This window comes from Myotis myotis, unplaced genomic scaffold (assembly GCF_014108235.1).
Source record: "Myotis myotis isolate mMyoMyo1 unplaced genomic scaffold, mMyoMyo1.p scaffold_m19_p_4, whole genome shotgun sequence".
Taxonomy (NCBI): Eukaryota; Metazoa; Chordata; class Mammalia; order Chiroptera; family Vespertilionidae; genus Myotis; species Myotis myotis.
Window position 1 is genome coordinate 6,577,238 of NW_023416346.1, and position 24,426 is coordinate 6,601,663.

At 48.2% G+C, this 24,426-nt stretch overlaps 1 protein-coding gene across 3 annotated transcripts; it reads right to left on the reverse strand.

The window, feature by feature from the left end:
• Window positions 1-934: 934 nt before the first annotated feature.
• GRIPAP1 (GRIP1 associated protein 1) lies at window positions 935-23,038 on the reverse strand. 3 transcript variants are annotated; one of them, XM_036305938.1, is made up of 26 exons: window positions 22,978-23,038; window positions 20,848-20,914; window positions 20,651-20,712; window positions 19,695-19,721; window positions 18,737-18,844; window positions 16,096-16,246; window positions 15,119-15,303; window positions 14,877-14,924; window positions 14,197-14,228; window positions 14,049-14,096; window positions 13,826-13,925; window positions 12,471-12,548; window positions 12,148-12,240; window positions 11,195-11,329; window positions 10,130-10,225; window positions 9,659-9,871; window positions 9,422-9,535; window positions 7,883-7,960; window positions 7,695-7,790; window positions 7,514-7,570; window positions 7,310-7,409; window positions 5,252-5,382; window positions 3,793-3,915; window positions 3,571-3,664; window positions 2,586-2,740; window positions 935-1,518 (listed from the first exon to the last, which is right to left on the reverse strand). In XM_036305938.1, the coding sequence occupies exons 1-26, from the start codon at window positions 23,017-23,019 to the stop codon at window positions 1,426-1,428; spliced, it is 2,526 nt and encodes an 841-aa protein (XP_036161831.1). In that variant the 5' UTR covers window positions 23,020-23,038; the 3' UTR covers window positions 935-1,425. The 3 variants fall into 3 exon arrangements, with proteins under 3 accessions (XP_036161831.1, XP_036161832.1, XP_036161833.1); XM_036305939.1 differs by lacking the exon at window positions 12,148-12,240; XM_036305940.1 differs by lacking the exons at window positions 12,148-12,240; window positions 12,471-12,548.
• Between the last annotated feature and the right edge of the window lie 1,388 nt (window positions 23,039-24,426).

A 24,426-nucleotide genomic window follows, 5' to 3' on the forward strand; every position in this document is an offset into this window, starting at 1 on the left:
TCATGCCTCCTCCCTTAGAGGGCTCTGCTGCTGTGGCAAGAGCACTAGGTACCAAGTGCCTCTGGCAGGATGGGTTCAAACCCCAGCTTTGCTGACTTGCTGTGTCCTTGAGCAAGTGACTTGCATTGTTTTCTCAGCTGTCAGGTGGAGTTACCCCAACTCAACAGTGTTGTTGGGACCATTAATGGAGTGATGTGAAAGGGGATGCACAGGGCATGGCACACAGAGGCCTCCTTTTTAGTAATTCAAGGTGTGTGCTGGGGAGCAGTAATGCAGGGCCAATTTTAGCCTTTCAATTTACCTCCACTTCCTAGCTCATCACACTCCTGATCTGTCCATTTCTCCATCCCTCCACCCACCCACCCATTTGTATATTTACTCCAACTACCTAATGATTCACCAAACTACCCATATGTAGTCCCCCGCTCCCCCCATTATTTATTCATCTACTTTCTCTTCCCGTTCATTAGCTCATTCATCGATCTGCCCACTCGTCCATCCAGATATTCCCCTAGCCATCCATCTGTCCACTTACAATCCCCACCTGCCCATCCTCTACCTATTCACCTACCAATCCATTTATTCATCCAATCACCTATTTATCCATCTGTCCATTAATTGCCCAGTCTATCCATCATCCAACCTTCTACTTATTTATCCATCAGTTCATCTACTTACCCATCCTCCCATCTGTCTAATCCAGACCTACATGCCATACACATCTATTCACATATATATCTGCAGATATTTCTGTTCCATTCAGTTTGAGGGGCTAGTCCACAGTAACTGGAGACAGGCTGGGTGAGGGTGGGGGAAGGAGAGTAAAGTTGTGGCCAAAGACTCCCCCCCCCCCCGATTCTAGTGGTGTAACCTCACCCCCCCCCCCCCCGCCCAGTACATCCTTCCTACTGGTTGGAAAGAATGAGAGCAGACAGTCGGTGCATGGGCCCGTCTGGCCAGATGGTATTTTGGCTGCACAACCTTTACACACACACACACACCATACACACGCAAGCACGCACACGCGCGCGTGCACACACACACACATACGTTTCTAGAATGTTGAACATGGACCACACCCCACCCAACATCCCCAATCCCAAATGCAGAGTAGCCAGGCTTCCAGACATAAATTAAAAATAAAATAAAAAACAGTTGGTCTCTGGGAGGGAGAACTCATGCAGAGATGAAGGCAAATCCCCCTGGGAACCTCTGACACTCCCCTCGGGGTCCTCACACCCCAGGGACCACTGTCCTAAGACAGGGTCACTAACAACCAGCCATCAGGCCTCCATCCCCTTTAATGTCCAGTGTCCCAACCTATTTGATTTTGGTGCCAGCCCCCATTTCCCCACTTTAGCCCAAATGAATAGTGTTCAGGGGGAGGGGAGAGGAGGGGTGGGAGTGGAGGCAGCCTGTAGGTCTTTAGCTGGATTCTCCTGGTTGTAGGTCTGGCTCAGGAGACCCCACGCACTCCTTGCTGAGCCGCACAATTTCCTGGGATAGAACTTCCATGTCCTAAGAAACAAACAAGCCATCAGGGGCCAGAGAAGGTGGCAGGGGAAGCCTGGGCTGTCTTCCTTCTTACCTCATTAAGCAATGCCTGGGACAAAAAGGTGTTTGGAGAAGTTCACAGGGCCCCCAGCAGTGGGCTGGGCTCAGGAAAGGTGGATGTGTGAGGGTGTGGAAGCTCTGGAGCTGGGGTATGGATATGGGAGTGGATCGCCTGCTGTGCATGGTGTGCTAGAGGATATAACCCCCACCCTGGCCACCTTCTTTCTAGTAAAGGATGAGTTTGCTTCTCAGAAGCAGGTGCCAGGTCTGCATTCCTTTTGACTTGCCCAGAGATGGAGTAAATATTTGGTGGTAGGATGGGCAAGTGGACGTGTAGGTAGACACATGGGGGATCCACGGCAATCAAACAGGACAAATGAACTATTCAAAGGACAGATGGAGGACAATAGGTAGGCAGGCAGGTTGCTGGGTGTGTGGGTAAAAGCTAAGATAAGGGGTGACTGATGAGCAGGCAAGAAAGAGAGCAGGAAGTCAGGAAATGGGTGGAAAGACATGGGGCTGATGATTAGATGAATGGGAAGCAGATGAACTAACAGCAGAGGTATTGATGGGAGAGTTAAATTGACTGTGTGGTATGAATGGATGAATGAATGGATGCAAGGTCAGAGGGAAGAGTGAACAAATAAACTGACAATGACAATAACAAGTTGAATGGAGAATGCAAAGATGAGGATGAAGGAATGGTTGGTGGATGGGGGGGCGGGGCTGGCAGATGACCTAGGGCAAGGGTCCTCAAACTTTTTAAACAGGGGGCCAGTTCACTGTCCCTCAGACCGTTGGAGGCCGGACTATAGTTTAAAAAACAAACAAACTATGAACAAATTCCTATGCACACTGCACATATCTTATTTTGAAGTAAAAAAACAAAACGGGAACAAATACAATATTTGTATTTGCATGTGGCCCGCGGGCTGTAGTTTGAGGACCCCTGACCTAGGGGCTGTATGGCAGATGACCTAGGGAGTTGGATGGCTGCATGGACAGATGGGCAGGCTGTAGGCCACACTCGCCTTATGCAGATGCATATTCTTGGTGAGCTGCTCCTCCAACATGTTCTGTAGCTTCTTGTTCATCTCCCGAAGGTTCTCGTCACCTGGCTTCACTAGGTCTCTCAGGACACTGCCCAGCCCGCTGCGGTCTGTGTGGCCTGCTGCCACGGACACATCTGCAAGGGCCCAGGCTGAGAGCCACCCCCTCAGCAGAGCCAGAGGAGAAATGGCCAGAGCAGAAAAGAGGGAAACAGAGAACGGGGGGGGGGGGAGAGGGGGGACAAGCCATACCATATAGGGGGCAGAGGCTCAGCCACGTGAACCCTGGCTGTCACTGACTGCACAGCCCTGAGAAATGGGGATAATAAGTAAGTCATGGAGCTGGAAAATGTATTTGACTACCTGTGAAGCATAGAGCACAGTTCGCTCTCGGCACGTCAGTCGGTATTATTCCGATTCATAAGAAAAAAACAGGAGAGAAGAAGGTTTGAAAGAAAGGAGCAAAAGAAACCAGGTGGGGGAGGAGGAGAAAGAGGAGACAGGAGAGGGGAGGAAGAGGAGAAAAGGAGGAGAAATGTGAGGAAGAGATAAGGACCCAAAGGGATACACATACAGAGAAAGAAAATTTCTGGAGATGGAACAATATAGACAGGAACAGTGTGACAAGATGAAGGGGGAATGGGGCACAAAGAAGAGAGAAGGGGGATAGAGAAGAGCAAGAGACACAGGGAGAAGAAAGGAGAAAAATGGCAGAGACACACTAGAGAAAGGAGAGTTGAGAGATGACAGAGACCCGGAGAAGAGGGAGGAGCCAAGATAAGGGAACAGAAAGAAAAACACACAGGTATGGGCCCTGCTCTGCTCTCCCCTCCGCCGGCTGTGGTCTTGTTAGTGACTCTGCTTGGTTCCAAGAGGAGAGGAGAGAAGCCTCAGCACTGGACAGTGGGGAAGGAGAGAGCAGGTGAAAGGCTGGGTGAGTGGTGAGGGCTGGGGAGGGGGCACTGACCGATCCGGCTGTCCATGACGTAGGTCTCAATGATGGCGCTCTTCCTGCAGAGGTCCTCTGCCATGGAGGCGCTGCTCACCTCCAGGTGCTTCACCTGTGGGGTGGACCCCGCCCACCTCAGCCCCTGGACTGTGCATGTTCCCACATGAGGAGGGGCCGGCCAAACAGCAACCGCCCTGTCCCAGCCTCCTGGCCATGTAGGGACAAGCAGGCAGACAGCACCTTCTCCTCTAGCATCCATTTCTCCTGCTGTGTTTCTGCCAGGCGCTGAAAGAGCTCAGCCACTTCCTCATCTGACAGCTCTGCTGGTCTCGGGGCCTGGGCCTGAGGGCTGCTGGATAAGGACTGCAAGGCAAAGGAGGGGAGAGAACAGTCTGGGCTCAGTGCCGCGCCCCAGACAGGAACAGGGCTGAGAATGAGAAACAAGCCCAGGGTCGGGGGTGTGTGTGGGGGTTTCTGCACCCAGGGCTGCAGGTAAACCTCAGCACCCTCAGAGACTCTGGATGCTCCTCTACCTAAAGGGGAGACTCATCATAGCCTGATGGAGAGCGTGAAGGGAGAACCTGCAGCACATGTGACCTAAATTCAGGACCACCAAGGGAGAGAGGAACCAGCGGAATGCTATCACCACAAAGCCAGCAGGAACATCCAAAAGGCGGAACACTTTCTGCAGGTCAACTGGGCTGGTCTCTTCTACAGGTTGGCATCATAAAAAGGGACCAGACGAAATTCAAGAGACTTAAGGCACATAAAGCAACCAGATGCAACATATGCTCTGAAACAAAATGCTGGCTTATAGAACACCAGCAATAAAGGACATTTTGGAGCCAACTAGAGAAATCTGATTCAGGTCAAAGTATTAGATGAGATGAAAAATTGACCAAATTGGGAGGGTTAGAGACCAGCTGAACAAAAACAGGTTACTTATAATCTCATTTAGGCTTTAAAAAAAAGAGAGAGAAAGAGGCCTGGAAGGGTATGAACTAAGGATTTATAGTGGTAATCTCTGGGTGAAGATGTGATTGCTTTGGATTTATTTTTTAAAATATTGCTTGTGCCCAGCTGGTGTGGCTCAGTGGTTGAGCATTAGCCTATGAACTAGGTCACGGTTTGAATCCCCATCAGGGCACATGTCTGGGTTGCAGGCTTATTCCCCAGTAGGGGACACGAAGGAGGCAGCCAATCAATGATTCTCTCTCATCATTGATGTTTCTCTCTCTCCTTTTTCCTTCCTCTCTGAAATCAATAAAATATATTTAATAAAATAATTGCTTGTGTGTTTTAAATTTTTTTCTATCGTACACATATGGAATAATAAAAAATTATTTCCAAATAAAAGTAGCTGGCAAGGAAGCTGACATAATAGACAACAATAACGTGATAATTATGAATAGGAAAAAGGGACTTGCTGCATCGATGATGCACCTATGAACCACTTATGTTAACGGCACCAGGAAAGGCAGCATTAACTCACAGAAGATGAAACAGAGGGTCTTAAAGAGAATAATTTGCCTGTTCCCTACTTATAAATCTGAATCGAAGTTAGTGAACTTGGGGAAAGGTTGACAAGGAAATGGATGTGCTGGGCCCAGAGTAAGAGGTGGTTGCAGTGAAGGGAAAAGGAGGGCCCCAGAATTTGGGTAGGAGCAGCTGGAGCTGTAGGCTCTTCCTTGCCCCTTACCCGGGCTGGAATGGTCGAGCTCTCCTTCTCACGCAAGATCTCTCGGTAACTGAAGGAGGAGACGCTACTGCTGTCCCCAGTCTGGGTCCGGCTTGGTGAGTTCATTTCTGAGAGAACCAGCTCCTCGAGGCCTGGGCAGAGAGGGAAGAGAAACCTGAGCTCCAATCCCCCAGGTCCCCAGGGCAGCGACTGGCAGGAAGAGGCAGAAATCGATTTGATGAGATGGAAAAAGGCAAAAAGATACTCAGGCAGACAGAAAGATAAGGAGAGGCAGAATCAGAAAAGGGAGTTGCCTCTCTTGGCAAAGCCACGCACACCAGAAACAAAGGTGAAGAAATGGGGAGAAAGCCCTAAGCGTCGACCTATGAACCAGGAGATCAGAATTCGATTTCCGGGCAGGGCACATGCCTGGGTTGCAGGCTCGATCCCCAGTGTGGGGCGTGCAGGAGGCAGCCGATCCATGATTGTCTCTCATCATTGATGTTTCTGTCTCTCTCTCCCTCTCTCTCTGAAATAAAAAATATATATATTTTAAAAAATGGGGAGAAAGTTGATGCGGCACAGGCATAAAAGTGGCATGCGCACTCAGACTCAGGGTACAGACAGCTGGAGGGGGCACAGGAAACACCCACATGCAGAGAGAAAACCTGACAGCAAGCTGGAGCAGATGACAGAGGCAGAGACTCTGGATAAGGACACGAATCAGAGCAGAAACAGAGGAAATGATGGAGAGAATTCCCGTAGCCAGGCATCTAAGTCTGAATTCCATCTAACAGACAAGGAGAATGCATAGCACACGCCCAGAATGTTTGTTGATTCATACATTAATCTGTAACAAAACAGAAAGCAAACTCCTCTTCTATAAAAAGAGGTTACTTCAGGAGACAGAGTGTCTCGGACAGACATTGATTTAGTGTGAGAGACACTCATTTTTGCCGCGTCACTGAAAACAGGGCCACTGTGCTTAGGCCTCCAGCCTGCAGCTGCTACGAGGTATCAGGATGGAGGGGCTGACGCCATACCCCCAGCATCTCCAGCAAGAGTAGGATGGCTGTGACGGGACAGGGAGCCAGTTTTCTCCAAGCCTGTGATATGGGAGCTGCACCAGAGCTATCAATGCATCTTATTTATTTAAGCATATTTATAGGCCATTTCTTTCTTAAAAAAAAAAAAAGTCCAAAGCAACTCAAATTGTTTCTTTTTTGTTGATGCATCTTCTGGCTTAAGTGGCAGAAATAACATGGACTTTAGCTGACCACAGTGTTGCTGTCTGATTGTGAGTCTGTCCCCCTGTCCCCCTAGCTCAGCTTGGAGTTCCTGGAGGACCAAGACTTGCAGGCTTTCCTATCAGGGACCCTGATCATGGGCTTGGAGGCTCAGTCCATATTTATACATACATACATAACATACATTTTTATTGATTTCAGAGAGGAAAGGAGAGGGAGAGAGAGATAGAAACATCAATGATGACAAGGAATCATATATCGGCTGTCTCCTGCACGCCCCCCACTGGGGATCAAGCCTGCAACCTGCAATCTGGGCATGTGCCCTGACTGTGAATAGAACCGCCTCTTGGTTCATAGGTCATTGCTCAACCACTGAGCCACGCTGGCCGGACTGTCCATATTTATAAATGAGAGGATGCATATAAGTGATTTAGAGACACTGGATGAGGTGCGGGAGTACACATGTGGGGGAAGCAGACAGACAGAGTGATAGAGATATAGACAGACAGAGAGAGACAAAGAGATAAAGGGAAACAAAAAAGAAAAAGGCGGGAGGAGGAAAGGAGAGAACTAGAAAAAGAAAGCAGAGAGAAAGGCAGATACAGAGAGATGACATGAGGAGGCAGAGAGACAGAAACAGAGAAGAGATACAGCAAAGAGAGAGATGGAGACTACAGAAAGAGATAATGCAGAGAAAGATAAACACAGAGAGGCAGGCACAGAGAAGAAGGAAAACAGACCAAGTTCAAGAGTGAGGTATGAGAAGCAGCTTGGCCTTCAGGCCCAAGCCCTGCCGCCCTGGCCTCAGCCTCCCAAGGTGTGCATCCCTTACCGGAACGGTTCTTGCTGTTTGTGAGAATGTCCTGCAGCCGCTCCTGCAGCTTATCCGCCCGTTTCCTCTCCAGGTGCAGCTGCCTCTTGAGGTCCTTGAGCTTTGGGGGAACAGTGGGAAAGATGGGGTTGAGGCCCAGCAGGGCCACCGGGGGGGGGGGATGCACAGCAGGAGGGGCTGTGCTGGGACACCTCCCCGTCATACCGTGGCACTGCCCTTCTTCTCCAGGATGCGCTGTCCATCCACGGTGTCCTTCACCTCCTGCATGACAGAGAAAGTATGGCTGGTCGTGCCGGAAGGGCTGCATGCACTGTGCTCCCTCCCTGCCCCATGACTGCAAGTTGCGGCCTGGGGTGCATCTGGGGACCATAGAGGAAACAGCGACCTGCTTCAGGTTGCTGATGGTCTTCAGGTGGGAGTCACGCTCCTCCTGGGCCTGCTGGAGCTGATCCAGAACACCCTGTAGTTCCTCTTCCTTGTTCTATAAAGCAGAGAGCAGCTCAGGCCTCAACTTGGGAGACAGTCCCAGAGCCTCTCCCTCCCCGGAGAGGAATGCCACCATGCAATAGGCACCTTCAGCTCCTTGGCGTGCTGCTCCTGACACTGCTTCAGGGCGTCCTCTTGTTCCTGCTGCTGCTGCTGCAGGGATTCCTACAAGACAAGTCCCAGGTCTGGCTGTGAACTCCAGAGGCCATCACACCCAGTGACACCTGTGAGGGACTACAGCAGGGAGCCCCAGATACACAGAAAAGACACTCCTGCAGGGAACACTGTGTGCCTCTAGGTAGTACACAGAAGTGTCACGTCTAGAGCTGTACTGTTCACATCCAAGACTGACATTTGCATTTACATTTTATTTAATAAGCCCGGCCGGTGTGGTTCAGTGGTTGAGCATGGACCCATGAACCAGGAGGACACAGTTCGATTCCCAGTCAGTGCACATGCCCGGGTTATGGGCTAGATTCCCACTAGGGGGCGTGCAGGAGCCAGCCAATCTATGGTTCTCATCACTGTTGTTTCTATCCCTTTCTCCCTCTCCCTTCCTCTCTGAAATAAACACACACACACACACACACACACACACACACACAACACAGCATTACTGCAAGCCAAGAATGTTGGAAGGACTTTACATATGTTAACTCATTTTACATACTCCCCAGAATACTTAGTAGGTGTTGTTAACCCTTTTTTACTGATGATGAATACAGGCCACAAAGTAGTCAGAAAACTTGGCCAAGGTCACACATCTAGAAAGTGGCCCGGCCCGGACTCAATCCCAGGCAAATGACTGGCTCCAGCATTTTTGCTCCTCCCGGCTCTGTGACACTGTTGCACATGCATTATGATGAGTTTACCAGAAAACAGCAGGAAAAGCTTTTGTTTTAACAAAATGAGTATATTACAATAATTTCCTGACAGAAGTATGATTTCAGAAAAGGTGCCTTTTCAAATGTGCAGATCTGACATTCTGCCTTGTTTTTTAAAATATATTTCTATTCTTTTTAAAAAATATGTTTTTTATTGATTTTTACAGAGAGGAAGGGAGAGGGATAGAGAGTCAGAAACATCAATGAGAGAGAAACATCAATCAGCGGCCTCCTACACATTCCCCACTGGGGACGTGCCCGCAACCAAAGTACATGCCCTTGACCGGAATCGAACCTAGGATACTTCAGTCCACAGGCCGACGCTCTATCCACTGAGCCAAACCGATTAGGCTATTCTTTTTTTTAAATATATATTTTTATTGATTTCAGAAAGGAAAGGAGAGGGAGGGAGAGATAGAAACATTAATGATGAGCAAGAATCATTGATCAGGTGCATCCTGTACGCCCCCTACTGGGGATCAAGCCCGCAACCCAGGCATGTGCCCTTGACCAGAATTGAACCTGGGACCCTTCAGTCTTTAAGCCGACACTCTATCCACTGAGCCAAACCAGCTAGGGCAACATTCTGCCTTATTGATAGCCATTGCCTGATGCTCTCCACTAGGCTGTGCTAGTGAGCCAGGGCATCTCAGAAAGTTCCAAGGCCTGACCACTCCTTGTTCCCTGGTTTCTCAAGTACCCCGACCAGGCCCTGTGCCTCATTCACCAGGCCCCAACTCACCTCAGCCTCCTTCAGGCGCCGTTCAAACCAGCCCTTGGCTCCATCCATAGAGTGTACCTGAGCTTGAAGCTCTTCCACTGTCTGCTGGAGACTCTCCAGTTCCCGAGTGCGGGCCTGGGAGAGGACAGACTGTCATGGGCCAGGTAGGTGGAGGAGTGGGCACCTCACCCACACCATCAGCAGTGCTGTGTTCCTCCTATCTGAAAGGTGGATGTGCATCATCATCTACCCACTCACCTTCTCCTCTCGGATCTGGGCACGGAGCTCCTCCTCCTGCCGCTTCTTGTCCTCATGCAGCTCACGGAGCTCGCGCTCATAACGGGCACGCACCCCCAGCACCTCCTTCTCATGCCGAAGTCGGACAGCTCCTAGCTCTTCCTTGTGCTGGGACTTCTCCTGCAGCGTCTCTATTGCTAGCTCATCCAGCATGGCCTTCCTCTTCTCAGCACTCTGGGAACCAGGAAGGTGGAGCAGGAGGATGTCAGTCAACATCCTCCCTAAGAAGGCCCACTACCTCTCCTCGGGCCCAAGGAACAAGCCAAACTCCACCTCTCCCCCAGCCCCACAGAACTGGCTGTTACTCACCCATCCTCATGGAACTGGTCACTTTCCATCCCTTCCTTTCCCCATGAGTTGGGCCACATCACCTGCCCCATCCCCGTGAACCAGGCTAATCCCTCCTCTTGCAGTCTTCCCAGAGGTGCCCACCTTCCGAGCATCCTGTAGTTCCTGGGTCAATTGTTCCTTCTCCTGACTGATTTCTTGAAGTTGTTCCAGCAGCCGACTATTGGCCCGTAATGACTCCTAATGTGGGACAAAGGGGGTGTTTGATAAAGAGCCCCTAAGAGGTAGACAGTTTCAGTAGAACCTCTCCCTAAACCCTGTAAAGTGAACATTGTCCTCTGCATTTCTACATGAGAAACAGGACAGACTGCTAGCTGCTTTCCAGTATTCATTCTCCCTTACTTCCCTAACAACAGACTTTGTGGTTGGGCACATGTGGTCTAGCTGATGTTTCCCTGCCTCCCTTACAATGAGGTGCAGCCACAGAATTAAAAGTGGTGAGTATATGCTGGGTCCTTCTCCCTTTTCTCCTTCCTTTCAGATGAAATACAAACATGATGGCAGGTGAGCTTGAGCAAGCATCTTGGAGGCCAAGATAGTCTTTTGTCGAAGATGGCAGAATAGCAATGTAGACAGAACCTGGGTCATTAGTGATGGATCGGAAGCCATTGTGCCGCCCTAGCCGGCTTGGCTTAGTGGATAGAACGTCAGCCTGCGGACTGAAGGGTCCCAGGTTCGATTCCGGCCAAGGGCACATGCCTGGGTTGCGGGCTCCATCCCCAGTAGGGGGCGTGCAGGAGGCAGCTGAACAATGATTCTCTCTCATCATTGATGTTTCTATCTCTCCTTCTCCCTTCCTTTCAATAAAGGAATATATATATATATATGAAGCCATTGTCCCATCCCTGCTGCCTTCCTACCTAGATTCTTACATGAGAGAGAACTAAACTTCTATCTTATTCAGTAGAAACCACTATTGTTCTACTGTCTATTATGGAATCAGAATGGCTTTCCTAACTAACTGAAGATGTTTAGTCTCAGAGAAGGGAAACAACTTGGTCTAGAACACACATGTGCTAATACGTTAGAGAGCCACACTGGAAACCAGGTCTTCCTAACTGCACAGTCTTCCCACTGCACCTCATTGCAAACTCCACTAAGCCAGCAAAGGGGAACTAGGAGAAGACAGGTTATGGCCAGAGGTGTCACCTGAAGCTGGGAGTTGAGGTCATCTTTCTGTCCCATGAGGTGCTCATACTCAGTCTGCCGCAGCTGCAACTCAGATGTCAGCTGAGCAGTCTGTTCCCGGAGCATATTCAGCTCTTGGGTCTTTGCTGTTTGGATCTAAAGAAATGGATTAAAACGATGGGAAATGGATTAAAACGTGCCTTTGGGGGCCGGTCACAGGGTGTGAGCCTCCCAGTTCCAAGGAAACAGGGAGGGAAGAGGAAAGAGAGCCAGGAGAGGAAGACTTTCAAAGAGAAAAACAGCGGGAGAAAGATCAACAGGGGAATGGATAAACGTGGCATATTCATACAATGGGATAGTACACAGAGATAAAGGAACAAACCAGTGCTACATATGAATAAATCTCACAGATATAATGCTGCAAGATGGAAGCCAGACACAAAAAAATGGGTGTATAATTCCATTTACATAAAGTTAAAGGACAAACACAACTAATCTATGTTGCTAGGGGTCAGAGGAGTGGTTACTTTGGAGGAAGTATATAGATTGAGAAGGGCAGAAGGGATCTCTGGAGTGCAGAAATGCTCTGTGTCCAAAAAATGAAAAAGAAAAAACAGAAATGCTCTGTCTTGATCTGGGTGGTGGCTATATGGCGATAGATAGATAAATGATAGATAGATAGATAGATAGATAGATAGATAGATAGATAGATAGACAGACATGATTCAGAGTGTACACTTGAGACTAGTCCCTTTCTTGTACTGTGCTGGAGAGAAACTAGAATGCAAGAGTAGTAGGGATAGATGGCGAGAGAGAAGAGGGCGGGAAGCCAACAGAAAGAAGCTGAGAATGAAACAGAAACAGAGGTGGAAGAACTGCATGAGGTCAGGACTACACTGCCCCAACATGAATCAGAAGCAGAGGGAGATGGGGAACTGGGAAGGGATCAGCGAGGGCTCCCAACTGTCCTGTACCTGCTCCAGGGCAGCCAGGTTAATCCTCAAGGCCCTTTTCTCAGCCAAAAGTCTTTTTACTTGTTCCTTTGCATCCGCACTCTTGATGGACACCTGGTCCCACGCCCACAACAGGTGAGAGTGGGTCCAGAATAGGAGGACAGGCAAGAAAAGACACGGAACACACACACACACACACACACACACACACACACACACACACACACAGAGAAGAACCACAACTAGGAAAAGCAGAAGCCCTGGGGCCTTGCCTGCCTGTACAATACCCACTTGTACTGCCCCACCCTTGCCCCCATCTCACTGAGCCCACCAGTATGATGTACCTGATCCTGTAGGGCTCGCAGAGCTGCTGCGTGTTCCAGCCGTTCCCCCTGTCGCTGATCTCTTAGCTCTGCCAGGCTCTGTGGGGACCAGATCAGGGGAGGCCATTCTAGATCTCAGCCTCCTCTGGGATACACAGAACTACACAGACTCCCTTTTTGACCACCTGAAAGCATGTTCCCAGCATTTAGGCATCTCAAGATACCCAGCCATCAGAGATCTCAGGTACACCCAGACTCTAGGTCATTACCCCCAGAGGCCTCAGACACCCTATATCCCAGTTCCAAGCACCTCAGTAAACACCTAGGCTCCATCTGTGAAAGGTCTCACATTCACCCAGATTCCAGTTTGGAGGCCCCCCAATTCTCAAACACAGTCAGCCCTCAAGGACTAGAGCTTCACCCAGATTCCAGACTCCAACCTCAAAGGGTTTCAGATATACTCAACCCCCATATTCTAACTCCCAAGAGTCTAAGATCCACCCAAAATCATAGCCCCAGACTCTAGAGGGCTCACACTCATAAAGTCTCCTAGTTTTCAGCTCCTAGAGAGGTCTCAGACCAAAAATCCCACCCACCATCTGCCACTCTGGTCCCCAGTCTCTGGGAATCTTCAGACCTAGCTAACTGAAGACCCAGCTTTACCCAGACTTCTGTCCCCAGCTTCTAGTAGCCTTAGACCCACAAGCTACCATATTCCCCAATCCATAGGACTTCAGACTCACCTACTCTAGGGGGAAGCCTGGAGGTTTTAAAGTCGCCCAAGCCCAACCCTCAGACCCAACTAGACTTTTGCTCTAGTCGCTGGATGTCTCACCCTCACCAGTTTTCTATTCATAGTCCACAAGATCTCAGGACCACCCAGCCTACATGACCCAACTTCCTAGGTGCTTCAGACCCAATACTCTGAGGGTCTCAAATGCACTCAGTCTCCAGGCACAATAGTCTCACACTTGAAAGTCTTGTACCTACCCAGCCCACATAGATCTCAAAGTCATCCAACCTCCAGGGAGTTCAGACTCACTCCAACTCCTGGTCTTAGTTCCGTGATCACAGATTTCTCCAGACTCCTGTCTCCAACTCCCCAGTTGCAGATTCATCCAAACTTGTGGCATATAGCCACAAGTCCTCAGTCCTCTGAGACCTCTGCTTCATGTGGACTCCTAGCCCAACTCCAAGGGCTCTTGAGGCTCCTTAGTTCCCATTTTCCTAGCTCTTGGAAGGCCCAGGACCCATCCAGTCCCTATATTTCTAACACAAGAAATTTTAGACTTTCCAACTAGTCTCCCTAGACCCAGAGCTCCCTGGCCTCCCAGCCCTGGTCCCTATCCTAGCGACCTCAGAACCCAGCCCCTCACCTGATTGGCAGCGTCGAGCTCCTGCTGCAGCTTCTGATTTCTAGCCAACTGAGCTTTGAGATCAGCTTCCTTCCGCTGTTGTAATTCCTCAATCTTGTTCCTAAGGATGACGGGAAGGGGTACGTTGACCATGATCTAAGGACCAATCTCCCAGCTCTGACCCAGTTAATTCTGGTGGGCACTGTCCCTGTTGTCCACCAATACCTCCAACCCTAGTAGTTACCGGCTATCATTGAATAGTGTCTCCTTCTCTGTCTGTAGACGGCAAAAACTGGACACATACAGACAGACATAGTTGAGTCAGTGCCATAAGTCAGTCCTCCCTAGTCCCACCAAATCCCTTCCCCCACTTCTGGAAAAAAGAAATTTACCTTTCTTGCTTCTTTTTCAGTTTCTCTGAGAGCTAGGGTGGGGAAGGGGATACAAACAAGTGATAACAACCATAATATTAGTAAAGACAAAAATATACTGAACATTTACAGATACTTCTTACTAAGTTCTTTTTGGAAGCTGAATTTACTTATGTTATCTCATGGAAACTGAGTCTCAGAAGGGTTCAGTCATTTGTTTGCCCAGATGGTCAGCAGCAAAAATATGATCTCCCAGCATTTACATCCCCAACATATTGATCAATGGCTACATAATAGAATGGCTAGGTTGGCAGGCCTGGAAAGCAGGATCATGATCGCATTACACAACACTGGGTCTCCAACTCCTAAGATAAGAGCCTGCAGTCTATAAGTTCTTGGATGGATGGATGGATGGATGGATGGATGGATGGATGGATAGACTGATGGATAGTTGGATGACCAAGCAGAGCTGGGAGGACACAGAATAAAGGAATGGGGCCCACCATGTACAAGACATAGTGGGACTACATTAGCCCACTCCATAATGAAAGCAACTCTGAGACTTAATGCTAGAGTCTGTTTCACAGACAACAAAACTGAGGCTATGAGAGAGTACTAAGCCAGCTTTTCTTTTGCTCGGGGAAGCATGGCAGGTAGGAAAGGAGATCAGGCAAGGGCCAGGGAAAGCTTGGCAGTCCTACCTTAGCAAGTTCTTCCTGTAGCCTGGATGTTTCGGCTTGCTTTGAACTCTACAGGGAAGGAAAAAGGAGGGGGCTGTCATAAGCAAGGGGGAGGTTAGGCTTGTGCTTTCCCCTGCCCTCCTGCCTCCCAAATATATCCACCCATGAGACTGTGATGTCACAACCATCTCCATGGGGCCATGAGCAGAGCTAGGGCATCTGCCCACCGCCTGGCATCCCAACCCCAACAAACCCAAACTCACCTCCAAGCCTTGTAGTTGCTCCCAGAGCAATTTCTTCTCCTCCTTCTCCATTTCCCACTTCAGCTCCACCTCTGCCAGTGGCATGGGGGACAAGACGGTGGGGGTTTGGTTCTCTAGCTGGTCCCCTTGGCCTTCAATGGCAGCTGTGGACTTCCCAGCCTCTTTCCCATAGCGCTCCTGCAGAGCTAGTGGGTAGAACAGAGATATATGATGCATAAGGTGATCTTCGAAGACCCTTGCTATGTGTCAAATAGAGGGTGAATCGAGCTTTGACCCTCAGGTAGCAGAGACTCTGCCCCAAAGATCACAAGCCTACAAAACAAAGGTTCAGCCCCATCCACACAAATCCCAAATCTTTTAAGCCCCACCAACTACTGAAATCCTGTTTATGATCAAATTAGACCAAGTTTGTTTCCCAAGCCCTGCCCATAGCCCTCCAAGGTCATGCTCACAATCTTCCACTGCCTACTTAGAGCTGAAATTTCCTATGAACTCCTGATCCCTGGCCACATTCTACAGTCTCCCTCCTGGTCACCAAACTACCACCCACAACCCCACAATCCCCAGCTGCTCTCCAAAAATCCACATATCAGAACCCTTCCACATTCTATCAAGTTTCCTCTCAGCTTTGTTCTCAGGCCCCACTGACAATCTAGGCTTAGAATCTCCCCACCATTCCTTCATTCCCCTTCTCTGTTTAGCAAACATCTCCTTTCTGATGCTCTATTTGCTAATCTGTAAAATCTGGTAGGTATTAGGCACTGAACTAAACTCAGAAAACTCAGAAATGTACCACCTCTTATCTCTACTACAGTTGCCCATGGGATAGACATCACTACACACACTTTGTAAATGAGGAAGCTTTGGCTCAGAGAGGTGAAATGGCTTGTCCAAAGTCATACACTGGGGTCCATGGCAGGGCCAAGCTTGATTCTGAAGCCTTTACACCTCCTGGGGATGTGAGGGCTTCCACATACCTGCCACATTCTTCTGCAAGGCTGTATTTTCCGCCTGCAGTCTCAGCAGCTCCCCATCCACAACGCTCCCGGCCTGGGCAGCCCCTGCCTTGGAAGCCTCATCCTTCAATTGCTGGTTCTCCAGCTCCAGATGTTCCATCTGGCTGCAGAGCTGAGCAGAGGAAGAACGAGGTGGTGGAAAGGCAGAGAATCAGAATATTTGCAGAAATATACAAAGCACTTGGCCCATGCACTTACTTTATAATTCATTTCATTCCCATAACACTCCTGTGATGTAATGCTCTCATTATTCATTATCCCCACTTCACAGATAAGAACACTGAGGCACAGATGTTAAATGACTTTCAAATTCACACATCTGTTAAGTGGCAGCCACAGAAGTTTGAGAATACTGAGAACAATTTTCTGCTTGCCCACTCCAACCTCACAGTCGTAATCCAAGACCTCAGGCTCCTCTGGAAGTTGCTGGTCCAAGATGTCTGCATCACGGAGAGCCCCACCGCCATCCCTCTTCTGTGGTAGGGTCTGTGTCTGGGAGCCTAGGCACCACAGACAGCTTTTAGGGCATTTCCGGGGCCAGCACTGCCCATAGCCCCATATCGTCAGCCCTTGGTCTTGGAGAGGTGCACAATGCAAATAAAACTAAGCCAGCTCCTTAACTCCTGACTAAAATACATTTTTCACAGCTGATCTGACAAGATCCTGTGCCCCATTTTCAGATGAGAATACTGAGACCCACAGAGAATTTTGATTTTATTGCCCGGGATACTTTCTTTTTATATATTTTTATTGATTTCAGAGAAGAAGGAAAAGGGAGAGATAGAAACATCAATAATGACAGGGAATCATTGATTGGCTGCCTCCTGCAATGCCCCCATTGCCTGGGATACCTTCTACCCAGAACATTATTCCTTTAATCCAGTTCTTCATGACTGGCTTGTATCCTTCAGTGCTCTGATCAAATGTCACCTTTCAAGTGGTATCCCCTAACACAGAAATTCCAATACTCTCTGTATCTTTTTGTACCTTTTTGAAATTCCAATACTCTCTAGCGCAGTACTCTGTTCATTCTTTCTTATCTGCACTGATCACACCTAAATTTAACTAATGTTTTTAATTTCTTAAAGCTCTGAAAAATTCTGGATCATAAATTCTAATTGACAATTAAATTTTCTTTGGTGATATGGGGTTAAAACACAGATTCTGAAACCAGACTGCTTGAATGTGAATTTCTACTCTGCCATTTATTAGCGGTGTGACCTTAGGACAACTTGCTTCCTCTCTCTGGGGCTCAGTTTTCCTCATCTGTTAAATAGGAATACTAGTAAAGCACATCAAACAGGACCTGGTATACAGTAAACTACTACTATTATTTGTTTACTATGTTATAATCTTACCCCCAGAATGTAAGCTCCCCATCCTACCCCCAGAATGTAAGCTCCCCATCCTACCCCCAGAATGTAAGAGTGGGGACCATTTTGTGCCTCTCACAACTATTTCCATAACACAGAGCACACAGCAGATGCTAAATAATGATTTGTTGAAGTAACAACTGAGCTGAAATATCTTGGCAAATAAGTGACGAGAGGCAAGCCTGGAATACAGGTGTCTCTGTGAGCACTTCCAGTTCCCAGGAGGAAAAGTGTGAAGGAGGTTCTCTACCTGGTCCAGGGCCTAGCCCAGGGTAGGTGCTGGGGAACATGAGCTGGATTTATGGAGGAACACCTGCCTCTGCCCCAATGTGCAAGGCTGTGTTCTAAGTAGTTTACAGACATTTACCCATTCAGTCCTCACAAAAGCCCTGCAGGGTAGGTACTGTCATTACCATCATTTCCATTTTAACCATTTGGGAGCCAGGCAACAGGCAGATCAAGTGTCATGCTCAAGGTTGCAGTTAGTAAAAGGGAAGCCAAGAGTTTAATCTAGGCCTCCTGGCTCTTAACTACTCCTTGCTAAGTCACCTCTCCTGGAATTGTACCTGCTTACAGGTTGGTGTGTGTTTTTGTTTTTTAAGGTCTTAAGCATACAGTCTCATGTGGAGCCTTGGAAATGCCATTTTGTTGTCATGATACATTTTTCCTTAAAACACACTAAAAACTTAGACAATCATTGAGCAGAAATACAGAATAGAGACAAGGAACAAAATATAATGTCTGTAACTGCCTAGTAAGTTTAGATGTAGCTAGGACAGTAAAATCGCTGAGGAGATAGAATTATCCAACCCAGGATGAATTATGTAGAACTAGAACAACAGGCTCATGTCAGGAAGAAAAAAGGGAAGTAGCTTGAATATCTGTCCAGCCTATGTTAAACATGAGAACTTTACCCACCAACATTCTGGGGTTCCATAGCATCAGCCCCAAAACATACACAAGGAGATTGAAACTCAGAGAAAAGGAATGACTTGGTCAGGAAACAGTTGACCTCAGGGCTTGGAGTCTTCTAATCACAGCCCAGTAGGTAGCCCCATCTGTCAAACCACTGCCCCCCAAACAGAAAGTTAGGACTTGTTTCAGCACCATGGACAGTGATCCAGGGCCAGCCCCTGTTCAACAGCCCTCAGCTGCCTTGCAGCTTCAGTCCAAGTGGCTCCAACCCCTCAGACACCCCCCCCCCCCCCCGCCTCGGCTATCCCAGGCACCTTGCTGAACTCGGCCATAAGTGTGCTGTTCTGCAAGCGGAAGTCCTCCTCTTGGCTGTGCAGCTTTGCTTGCAGCATTTCATTTTCACTTAGCAGCCCCTCGACTTCCTGCAGTGGCAGACAAGGACCAGGTCTCCGACAGGGGCAGAAAGGATGTGGAGGTAGGGCAAAGGAACAGAGAGAGGAAGAAAATGACATGGGTGGGAAGAAAATAGAGTGCAGAGAATGAGACAGATGAAATCAAGAGATACAGGGAGAAAGAGATGCCAGGAGAGATAAAAGAGGAGACAGGGAGGGAGACAGACAGGTATAAGGGGTAGAGAGAAGGAAAAATAGGGAGGGAGGGAGAGAGACATGAGTCAAAAAGAGTGGGAAGAAAGGGAGAGGTAGGTAGAAATAGGGGAGGGGGAGGTAGAGAGAGATAGGGAAGGGTATAGATAGGAGAAAAGAGAGAGATGGAGAGAGAGAGAGGAAAAAAGAAAAGGTAGGAAAACAGAGAGATAAGATCAGACAGACCAAGAGAAGGAGAACAGAACAGAGAGGACAGAGAGAGTCAGGGAAAGAAATGTGTGAGGAAGAGAGAGGAATGGGAGAGAGAGAAACAAGAAGTCATAAAGAGAGATAAAGAAAAGAGAAATGATGGCAGAGATAGGTACAGGTGGGGGAGAGACAAAGAGAAGGTTGGGGAGAGAAACAAGAGTCAGAGAGAGAGGAAATGAAGACAGAGAGAAGGATAAAAAGAAAGGGAGAAGGAAAGGCTCACAGAGAGAAGCACAGGGTGAAAGATGAATGAAGACAGGTAAACAAAGACAGACACAGTAACATATGGCAGTGAAATGATAGTCATGGATGCAAGTGTATACACAGAGAAAGGCCAGTACTAGGAGATCCCAGCATACAGCAATATCCCTGCTAAGACAGTCTCCCAGACACATTCACCCATCATGGGTCCCCTTACCTGAGCTTTCTTGCTCTTGCTCAGTGCCTAAAGGTGAGGGGGGGGGGGGAGAGAGAAAAGGTAAAAAGGGAGGGACAAGTGTCAAGGGGGGACAATGTCAACAGGGGTTGGGGGATGGTAGCTTGCATGACAATTTGTAGCCTACAAGAATGATGCAGTGAGTGGCATCCTCCTTACATCCTTTCCTCTCTTAGTAAGCTCTTGAGGCTGTTCCTGGGTCTTAGTATTTAACCCTTCATGGGTTGGGTCTCCAGGCTCAGACATTGTGGCTGTATTGCTACAACTGTCCAAACAGGTTTATGTGGATCCCTGTCATGCAGCAGGAAAACTGCTGTTCCACTGCTGAGCAGCTGAGGGCATTGTCAGGAAGGGAAATCAGCACCCTACCAAAGAAAAGCCCAGCTTTCCGACTTTCTGCATTCTGTATTCCTTCATCTAACATGTATTTCTGGAGCACACATTATGTATAACAATGTGGTATGCATAGACACATAGCAGTGAAGACAGAGACAAGTGAGGGCCTTGAATGCCTCGAGGGGCCACAATAGCGTATATGCTATCTCATCTTCAGAGGCCTGGAGATGGTAGGTCCAGTTGCACTTTACCAACAGGACCAGAACAAGGATGGAAAGTAGGAGCAAAAGGCAGGAGAGTGGAGGGGAGGAGGAAGATTCAAAGCAGATTTGCCACTAGATTTGACTCTTTAGTTAAATGTTTGTGAATGAGAATAAGTATGTAATTGAAATTAAAAATGAGTTAAGAGTAAATTAAAATTAATCGATAAATTAAGCAGGATTAGATGAAATTAGCAAACTAAAGAGATTTCATGAGAATTTGTTGAATAACTAATGATAGCATGTAACATTAGATTTGGTTCACAGAGGGGCTCACTGGAGCGATGAATGAGTCAGATGGCTACAGGGAAGCATGGGTGGGTGAGTGGTGGAGGGAGCTACCTTCTGAGCTTTGTTGAACTCCTTATCCAGGTAGGCGACCTTCTGTCGAAGACTGGTGAGTTCTGGTGTGGGTAAAGCAGGGTGTCTCAGCCACAGTCAGTGGCCAGGAGCTGAAAGGTCTTCCCACCAGGCCTCTGAGGTGTTCTCCCTTAGCCTCTGTCCCCCAAGCCACCCCCCTCTGAGACCCTCTGGCTCACCAACACCATTCTTGCGTAGTTCATCTGAAAGCTGGTAGTTGTTTGTTCGGAGTTCCAGAAGCTGAGCCTTGAGTGGGGAAGCAGAGAAGGGAAATAGTTTGGTCAGGAATATGCCCCTAACCTCACCATGAGGGTACCAATCCCATGAGCCCCATAGACCCTGCTGCCCTCCTTGTGCCTTCTTAGTTGCTCCTTAAGACCTGTGCATTCTGCATCCTAAAAAAGCTTCCAGATTCTCAGCCCCTACCCCACTTTCTCCAGTTCTATTTATAATCACAGCCAGCTGAACCTCTTTATCTCCCTGCTGCTTCCATCTCTTTCAATTCACTATGCACTGATCTAGTCAGGCTCTTGCTTATGTGTGTTCCATGGCTCTCCATGCCCATAAGATAAAGTTCCTCCTCCTCCCTTCTCCTGGCTGACCTTGTCACACACTAAAAATTGTTCTGACTGTCTTTCTGTCAGGAGTGAGGGTATCTATCCTCTTGGCCAGAGCAGGGGGCAGGGGCTTGCCTTCTTTCCTCTTTCCCAAGGGGAGAGGGCCTGGTAGTCTCTTGACCAATTTTACTGAGTAAAAAAGGGCTTGTCAGGGTCCCAACCCTCAAAGGCTTTCAAAATATGTCCAGTCCCCTTTCAAGAATTGAGGGAAAGTAAAGTATGAACCATGTCAAACAGCATTCAGCTACCTACCAACCTTGTAGGGCCTAATGCCAGTTTTTCCCAGAACCAGTCTCCCTTACTGCACCAGGATCTTTCCCTCCCATGCACCAGCCTCCACCCACCTGGTTCTGTGCTAAAGGTCAGAGGGAGTGGCCTCTGCAGAATCTTTCCTGCCTCTGTCCTCTCCCTGACCCAGTGATCTGTCTCCCACAGTCTAATCCAATTGGTACACCCTTGGCACCCACCTGGAATTCCTATCCATCAGAGCCCAATGATTTTTCCCTCACTCATCTCCTAATGAAATCAATCTTCCCCACTCAAGGGTCCCCACCCCCCTCAAGATCTCCCCAGTCATTATCCAATGGGATGGCCCTACAGCCTTCAGAGATTTTCCCCCACAAGGCTTTGGGTGGGCCAGTTGGATTGCTCTTACCCAGAATCCCCTGCACAAGTTACAGGGGATTCTGGGTAAGAATCCTTTCATGGTCCAATGACCTCAACCTTCCACCCTCAGGGTCCCTCACACAGGCATGACTGGTTTCCCTCATTCAAAGACCTGTCCTCCCTCAGAGTTCCTCCTCTCCTCCCACAGGACCCTACTCAGGGTTTTCCACTTTCAGAGTCACCCCCCTCAACCCAATGGTCTTTCCCAGTACAGAACTCTCTCAGCAAAGGCCCACTCTGGCCTTTCGGCCCATCTCAGAGCCTCTCCCCTCCAAAAAAAAAAATAATCAAGTGGTTACAGTACCCAGTTAGGGTACTTCCCCAAAGCTCAGTGATCTCCACTTCTTGTGGTCCAAGGTATCATTCCTTTGGTCCTCTCTCTAACATGAATTAATGGTATTACTCATTCAGGGACTTCTTTACCCCAGGCGTAATTACCCCTAATCATCCAATGGTACCTGCCCCCTCTTGGGATCCACTACCAGCACCACACACAGGATCTCCCCTTCCCAGGAACAATAACATGTGGGGTCTTTCCCCAACCCCCTGGCATAATGGTATCTCCCACAAAAATGTCCACCTCCCAGCGGGTTATGTTATGGCCCTCTCAAGGGCTCCCCCCATTATGACGTAAATGACCCAACGCCCACTTCCTTCCTCTCTAGACAAAATGGTTTCTCCCTCTCAGGATCTCCTTCCCTCGAATCCTAACGTTATCATCATCCACCCGTGGTGTCCTCCCACACAGGCCAAAGGTCTCATCTCCTCCAAGTCTGAGTAACGAATCCCCCACTCTAGGACTCTTTCCTCTGCCCATAGAGCTCACAGAATTCAACCCCTTAGAGCCCAATAGTATCTCGGAATTCAATAGCCTCACCACTCAGAGCCTCAGTTTCCCTTCTCCGGACCAACCCCTTAGACTCAAGGTCCATCCCAACCAACCCCATCTCAGAGCCTGTGGCCTGATCTCTCTCTACTCCGCCCCCAATAGCCCAGCCCGGTGGTCTTTTCCCCGGTGAGCGGCACCTGCATCCGTTGAAACTCCTCCTCGGACAGAGCTTGCGCCATGTTCCTCCCCCCTCCCCCCCCCAACAGCTCAATGCGCAGACGCAGCTCCTTCTACTGTCATAATGAGGGTGGGACCAAACCACTGGCCAGGAATTGAGGGGGAGGAATCGATTCCGGAAGTTCAGCGTTTTGGAGACGGAGAGAAAAGAATGAAACGGACAGGTCTGATTAATTGTAATTTAATGTTTTACCAGGCTCTAGGTCATCTGGTCTAGCGTTCGAGCTCTCATAGAATATCTGTTTTGATGTGACACTATGGCCTCCCTGTGTCATGGGTGGACTCGTCGGGAAGGAAGTTTTTGCCGACAGAAAATCACCCTTCCACGGTTCTCCTTTAATGAGAATGGTTGACTTAATAACCTGAGAAATGAAAGCGGAAGCACTGCCTTGTCTTGTTCCCGCCCTCCCCCGGTGACTCGAAAGGGGAATCCCGCCTCCTGTGAAGCCCTTGTCCTTTTTCTTTTCTTTCTTTCTTTCTTTTTTTTTTTTTTTTAGATTTGACGTTGATTTTCTTAACGTGATGATGTACATACTGTTAAGTAAAAGACCTCACTACCAATAAATTTAAAATACCCGAGAATAGCAGTGAATCAAACGAAAACGGTTTATTTAAAAACCAAAACAAAACAGAAACAAAAACAGGATGGCGAAACACCAGGAATATTCAAATTTAAGTATTAAAGTGCATTATAAGCCCCTCTTCTGGGCCGTGGCCGGGGAGCTCTTTTTAGAGCGTCATTCCCATACTCCAAGGTTGCCGGTTGGATCCCTGGTCAGGGGACACAAAAGAATTAACCAATGAATGCATGAATGGGTGGAACAACTGCTTCCGGTTGGATCCCTGTTCAGGGTACACAAGAGAATCAACCAATGAATGCATGAATGGGTGGAACAAGGAATTGATGGCTCTCTCCCTTCCTCTCTTTAAAATCAGTTTTTGAAAAAAAAGCATTTCTTGTGCTTTCTGGCCCCTCTCTGCAACCCCCCGCTAGCCAACAGTAGTTTTTATTTGGGAAATAAAGAAATAGTATGGTTAGCAGCAACATGTCAATACTAAGACACTCACTATTTTATTTATTTTTCGGGGGAGAGGGAACTTAATTTTGATATAATTTTAAACGTAAAGCAAGAATGGTACCAAGAAATTTCATGTACACTTTACCCAGTTCCGTCCATTGTTTACATTGTGCCAAATTTGCTTTATCATTACCTCTCTATAAAATTTTTGAGCCATGAGCTTTAGCATTGGTTGATGATTGCCTAACACCAACATTCCTTTGATATTTATTAGTTGCTGTTTTACTGTAAGGAAGAGCTTTCTCTTTTTCCCCATTTATGTATGTATTTATGTCTGTACACTCATATTCTTATTTTATTCAATGAATTATAATCAGTCACTATAATTAT

Coding starts and splice junctions, on each gene's coding strand:
- GRIPAP1 (XM_036305938.1), bottom strand. CDS start 23,019: ATGGCGCAAGCTCTGTCCGAGGAGGAGTTTCAACGGATGCAG. Junction 15,304..16,095: donor CTTGCAGAAGAATGTGGCAG/GTATGTGGAAGC, acceptor TCTACCCACTAG/CTCTGCAGGAGCGCTATGGG. Junction 14,229..14,876: donor TACAGGAAGAACTTGCTAAG/GTAGGACTGCCA, acceptor TCCCCACCCTAG/CTCTCAGAGAAACTGAAAAA.